Source organism: Atta colombica, unplaced genomic scaffold (assembly GCF_001594045.1).
Source record: "Atta colombica isolate Treedump-2 unplaced genomic scaffold, Acol1.0 scaffold116, whole genome shotgun sequence".
Lineage (NCBI taxonomy): Eukaryota > Metazoa > Arthropoda > Insecta > Hymenoptera > Formicidae > Atta > Atta colombica.
The window spans coordinates 513603-518863 of NW_017259202.1; the positions used below are offsets into that span (position 1 = coordinate 513603).

Below are 5261 nucleotides of genomic sequence, written 5' to 3' on the forward strand. Positions count from 1 at the left end.
GTTAATATACAGTTCTGGTGTAAGCTTTACTTATTTTTCCTTAACAAAGTACGATATTATAAAATAAATGCACACGTTATTCGCATATAACTATAAAGTTTTAAAATCCTAAGAAGCACCATTATGTACACGATGTAAAATGACAACTGTTTCACTATAGTATTTACAAAAAAAAATAATTGCACAAACGTAAACGCCGTATGTATATTAGCTAAATACATCTATAAACGTTTTTAATGTCACAGTTTTCTTATTTAAAAAAATATGCATTAATTTAAAGAAATGCCTTGTATCCACGAACTGAGATCGCTGGTATCCTCACAACTAAGACTTAAGGCATGCTTTTCACTTTGTTTGGTACCCAAGAGTAATTCAGCCGCTGTTCGACCAGTTAAATATGCTCCATGTACTGTACTATAGAACGAAGAATGAGTATGTTCGCCTGCAAATGCCACCAGAATTTTGACTGTTTCGTCTGCGTTATCTTCCGTTTTCTTCTGAACCAACGGCTCAGCCAAACTTCTGATGTCCAATTGACTCGCTCCTACAGCCATCGCAGTGTATGAACCTCGCGTATATGGTTGAGATTGCCACGTGGTGCGCAAACAGTTCTTCGGAATCGGTACGAAAGGATCATTAAGAAATCGCCGCAGGATTGTCGTGCACACTTCTGACACTTCTGTGGTACTCAGCTTTTCCATGTATTCTGCCGCGCGACCGGATATCCAACCGAGTAGCAACGTGTCCGAGATCTTAATAAACGAATATATCTTCCTAAACCAGGTCTTACTAATATCCCGTTTTTCTGCTTCAGATAATCGATCGTCATCCCAAAGGAGCATCACTTCCGATACACCAGGATTTAAAAAAGGCCGTTCGTATTCGAGAAATATCTTATTCACTGTACCGAACATTAGTCTGTTTATTGCTTCCAATTTGTATGTGGGCAACGACGGTTCGAACAAATCCTTAGCTGTCCTTTTTAAAACGCCTAATGGTAACGTACATACTATGTGCTCCGCAGTGATCGTCTTTCCATTTTCACATTGTACTTCTATAAGGCTATTTGATTTAAAATCAGATTTTTCTGTAGGATCGACATCATCTTGACAACATTGTTGTTTCTGCCACCTAAAATAAAAATGAATAATAAGTTCATATTAGAGTCTTTGTTACATGTTTCATTCAATGATTCAAAAATTGATGTATTTTCACGCATTTATTAAATTATTGTAAGCTCACCTAATCTTTGTTACAACATGCTTCATAAGTATACACTCCTTTGGTATATGTTTCGAAACTGGTTCCAATATAGCGCTATATCCGTTCGGAAGACTAATATTACCACCTTGAAGTTCATCGTAGGAGCCCATTTCTAGAAGATCTACATCGTCCATACTGTCGCAACCCGTGACACAAGTTTCTCTTTTGAGTAAACAGTCAAAGATTAGCTGTCTTATTCTTCGTTGTTCAGGTGGTACAGAAGACAGATATATCTCTGCTTCCAACGCAATATGTGCTCCAACACTGGTTATACCATCTGGTGGACTGTACATGCTCAGAAAATATTCTTCGCATCGCCTCAAAAAGCATACGTAAGCCTCATAGATCTCTCGTAATACAGGAAATGGCAATTGTTTTCCATCCTCCAATGCTGCCACCACTTTATGAGGTTTCGGCACATGTACAATGTCTATTAAACCATTTGCCATCGCCAACTCAAACATGGGATTACCTAACACTCCGTGGATCCAGTTTGCTCCTAACTCAACTTTTTCATTGCCTAGATGAGATAGAAAAAAAAAACTTTTCTTTGAAAATATTCTATTTATTTTTTTAAATAATGATAACAATAACACCTCATGTATGTTTCTATAAAGAAAAAATATCAATATTATAGCTTGTCATTTCAGATTTTTCTAAATAAAATTATTTTATATTATAAAAATAATAAAATATGCAATTGATGAAAAATTTTGTCATAAAAGGCTGACGAAAGACTTATCAAGTTTGCTAAATATACAAAAATAATATTTCCCTGCTTACATATAGAATTATATATTCTGTAATCAATGTCATACAAAATTCACGTAAATATATTTAATTATTTCGAAAAATCGATGTATATAATCGATGTTTCTTTAAAGTACTGATTCTACTTCGTCTTCTACCGTCACATAATTTGTACACACATATTCAAAAGTTCTAAAGATAAATGATGATTTTAAACCTCCTAGTATATTGTTAATTAATATTGCTATAATTGGTGGAATCGGTCACTGATGTATCACAAAGTAAATAAATTTAGAAGCAAGTTGTCAAGATAAGGAGAGGTTAGACTGATCGTACCGACTTGCGCCGCGATGATTCGTCCACCAATACGTCCGCGCGCCTCGACGATGAGAAAATCCGTCTCGTTATTCTTCAATAAATGAGTTGCCGCGGACAATCCAGCCATACCGGCACCGATAATCAAGATCTTACATGACAGGTTGTCATCCTCCGAATTATTTGCAGGTTCCGCCATGTTTACATATGAACGATATCAGCCATATTCGCTGTCACAGCTGTAATTACATACACATACCACACATGTGTGTATAGGGATATCACATTTTCGAAATATAGCATCTGTAAAAACCCTAGTTTCATGCAATTGCATAATTTTAGTAAGTCAGTATCGTATTTTTCGGCTGTTTGCCAGTTATGTCGGTGTAATTTTATCGATAATGTTAATTTTTTTAGGAATTTAACGAATAATTTGCGTTATTCTATTAATTAAGTTACATCGTGATATTTAGAGAAATGTCTAATTCACTCGTGCATAAAAGCTTAGAATTATTGGGTTATGAAGAAGATTCACAGAGAGGTTAGTTCATTGAAACCCGCATGTGTACATATGTATATTTACTAAACGATGCGCATACAAGTATTTATTTCAGATAAAATAAATTTCAGAACAAAGGAAAAAGAAGAAACGTAAGGATATTAGATACAAAGGAGCCTTGGATCTAATTCCCATTAAACATAGGATAATCTCTAAAAACGATAAGACAGGTTATAATTATCATTTAAATACACATAATCTAATAGATAAGCCTCATATGAAATTTATTATTCTTTATATCTTTTATAATTATAGATTATAAAATTATAATAAATTATTTAATTACGATATTTTATTATATTTTCATGAGTAATATATATTATTAGATACATATTGAAAGATCTATAAGAGAAATTAAATTTTATATTTTCTTTTTATAGAACTTGATACTATTTTGGGTCGATCCAGCAAAACTACTGTTTATGAGACTCAGAAACGCTTAGCCACTCTAAAAGATCCTACTGATGAAAATATACAACGACTCCTTTTATTCAGCAGTAATCGAATAAATGCTGAAACAGCAAATAATGTATGAAAAATTATGTTTTATAAATTTTGAATTTCGACAAATTTTTCGTGTTTATATTTTATATTGTTGTACTTACTTTGTGCTCTTGTACTATATGATTTAAAACAAATATCTAAAGAAAAACACAAAGATACTTAAACATTTATTTAAAGTTTTAAAGAGAATTTAAATTAGAAATACAGACTTGTTGCAGACTACAGTCCTTAAGCATTCTTGACTAATTCATGAAATATTTTGTAGTTGTTGCAACGTGCTGTAGGAAAGAAATACATTCAACAAGAAAAATTCAAGAAATCAGAAGAAACAGCTTTTACAGAAGAAGACTTCAAGAACTTTGAACAAGAATATGTGGAATAATATTGATAATGACATTGAACTATAAGGAATAGCACAATGTGTAAACTAAAAATTAAAATCAAAATAGAAATGTTCAACAATGTTTGATAGTGATCGTCAAAGAGGAAAAGTAATATTAATATTAACATTCGTCTTGTTTCTCTATTACACCGTGTGGGTAATCGGTCTACCGTTTATCGACGATAGTAGATTAAGATCATTTTTTTACTCGTACGATCTGGCTTTGATAATTCCCGCGAGTTTTGGGCTAATTTTCGTCGGTGGTTTGATACTCTTTACCATATATCATGTGAAATCACACTTGTTTCATAAAATAGAAAATATGGAGTAGCAACTTAGTAGCAAGTTGTCAAAACATGCAGCGATATCGACTATATTATTATTGTAACATTGCGTAATCATTATATTGTATTTTGTAACATTCATATATACAACTTGTGATATACATGCATGAATGTGTTATAAGGAATGTAAGAATGTATAAAATCGTATAATGAGAGGGAGATAAAGAGGAAGAGGTTACGTCATTCAATTTACTCAGGGTTATTCGAACGTTATAAACTTATTAAACGAATGTAATAAACTCTCTTATCTACACTAGTAGATCAAGTACTACTATGATACTCTTGCAAGCAAATTAAAAATGGCGAAGCAATGGTTTGTCGTTGGTATATCTGGTGCAACTTGTAGTGGAAAAAGTACATTGGCTAATAAGATCCATGATTATTTTCCAACATCCGTTCTGGTATGTCAAGATAATTATTTTTTGCCACCAGGCGATCCACGTCATGTTAAGATACAGGAATTGAATCACGTAAATTGGGAACTATCAACAAGCTTGGATATGCAAAAAATGTATTCAGATGTTATAAAGATACTTCAGTCTCCCGAAAAAAATCCAATCGATTCAAAGAAGTTATTGATATTGGATGGTTTCTTACTCTTCGAACATAAGGCCATCACAGATTTATGTGACTGTAAATACTTTTTAACGTTGACAAAGGAGCAATGTTGGAAACGAAGAAAAAATCGTATATATGAGCCACCTGATGTGCCGGGATATTTTGACAAAATAGTATGGCCTGAATTTGTAAAGTACAAAAATGAAGTTATACAAAACAATGAGCTGTATGAAACTGTAACATTTATCGATGGATCGAAGGATATGGAAGAAATTTGTGAAATGGTTTTCAAGAAAATTGGTCAATTATTATCTTAAAAATGTAACTCAGTTTAACTCTTCTTGTGATTAAATTTAAATTATACAAGTATCATCAGCCTGAAACAAAAAAAAGAGAAGTTTTTCTTTTACACATTCCGAAAGATACAAAAAATTAAATGGATATTGTGAAGATATTTAATATTGCAAATAAAAAATTTTCAATAATTTGTAAGCTTTTTGATATTTTTGATATTTTTCCATAAAGATTTTCCTTGATATACATACATATATATATATATATATATATATATACGTTCATACATATA

The 5261-nt window shown here is 32.1% G+C and overlaps 3 protein-coding genes across 3 annotated transcripts; 2 read left to right on the forward strand and 1 right to left on the reverse strand.

Annotated features, from left to right (window-relative positions):
- Positions 1 to 269: 269 nt before the first annotated feature.
- Positions 270 to 2527, reverse strand: LOC108694152 (peroxisomal N(1)-acetyl-spermine/spermidine oxidase). The gene is made up of 3 exons (XM_018203458.1): positions 2350 to 2527; positions 1243 to 1783; positions 270 to 1131 (listed from the first exon to the last, which is right to left on the reverse strand). Exons 1-3 carry the CDS (start codon positions 2525 to 2527, stop codon positions 270 to 272), a joined length of 1581 nt encoding a protein of 526 aa, XP_018058947.1.
- A 154-nt stretch (positions 2528 to 2681) lies between these two features.
- Positions 2682 to 3834, forward strand: LOC108694137 (active regulator of SIRT1-like). The gene is made up of 4 exons (XM_018203436.1): positions 2682 to 2869; positions 2959 to 3057; positions 3268 to 3416; positions 3657 to 3834. Exons 1-4 carry the CDS (start codon positions 2806 to 2808, stop codon positions 3771 to 3773), a joined length of 429 nt encoding a protein of 142 aa, XP_018058925.1. The 5' UTR covers positions 2682 to 2805; the 3' UTR covers positions 3774 to 3834.
- A 278-nt stretch (positions 3835 to 4112) lies between these two features.
- LOC108694136 (nicotinamide riboside kinase 1) lies at positions 4113 to 5161 on the forward strand. Its single transcript, XM_018203435.1, has one exon. The coding sequence runs from the start codon at positions 4417 to 4419 to the stop codon at positions 4990 to 4992; it is 576 nt and encodes a 191-aa protein (XP_018058924.1). The 5' UTR covers positions 4113 to 4416; the 3' UTR covers positions 4993 to 5161.
- The last annotated feature ends 100 nt before the right edge of the window (positions 5162 to 5261 follow it).

Coding starts and splice junctions, on each gene's coding strand:
- LOC108694136 (XM_018203435.1), top strand. CDS start 4,417: ATGGCGAAGCAATGGTTTGTCGTTGGTATATCTGGTGCAACTTGTAGT.
- LOC108694137 (XM_018203436.1), top strand. CDS start 2,806: ATGTCTAATTCACTCGTGCATAAAAGCTTAGAATTATTGGGTTATGAA. Junction 2,870..2,958: donor TGAAGAAGATTCACAGAGAG/GTTAGTTCATTG, acceptor AATAAATTTCAG/AACAAAGGAAAAAGAAGAAA. Junction 3,058..3,267: donor CTCTAAAAACGATAAGACAG/GTTATAATTATC, acceptor TTCTTTTTATAG/AACTTGATACTATTTTGGGT.
- LOC108694152 (XM_018203458.1), bottom strand. CDS start 2,527: ATGGCGGAACCTGCAAATAATTCGGAGGATGACAACCTGTCATGTAAG. Junction 1,784..2,349: donor AATCATCGCGGCGCAAGTCG/GTACGATCAGTC, acceptor TATCTCATCTAG/GCAATGAAAAAGTTGAGTTA. Junction 1,132..1,242: donor CATGTTGTAACAAAGATTAG/GTGAGCTTACAA, acceptor TTTTTATTTTAG/GTGGCAGAAACAACAATGTT.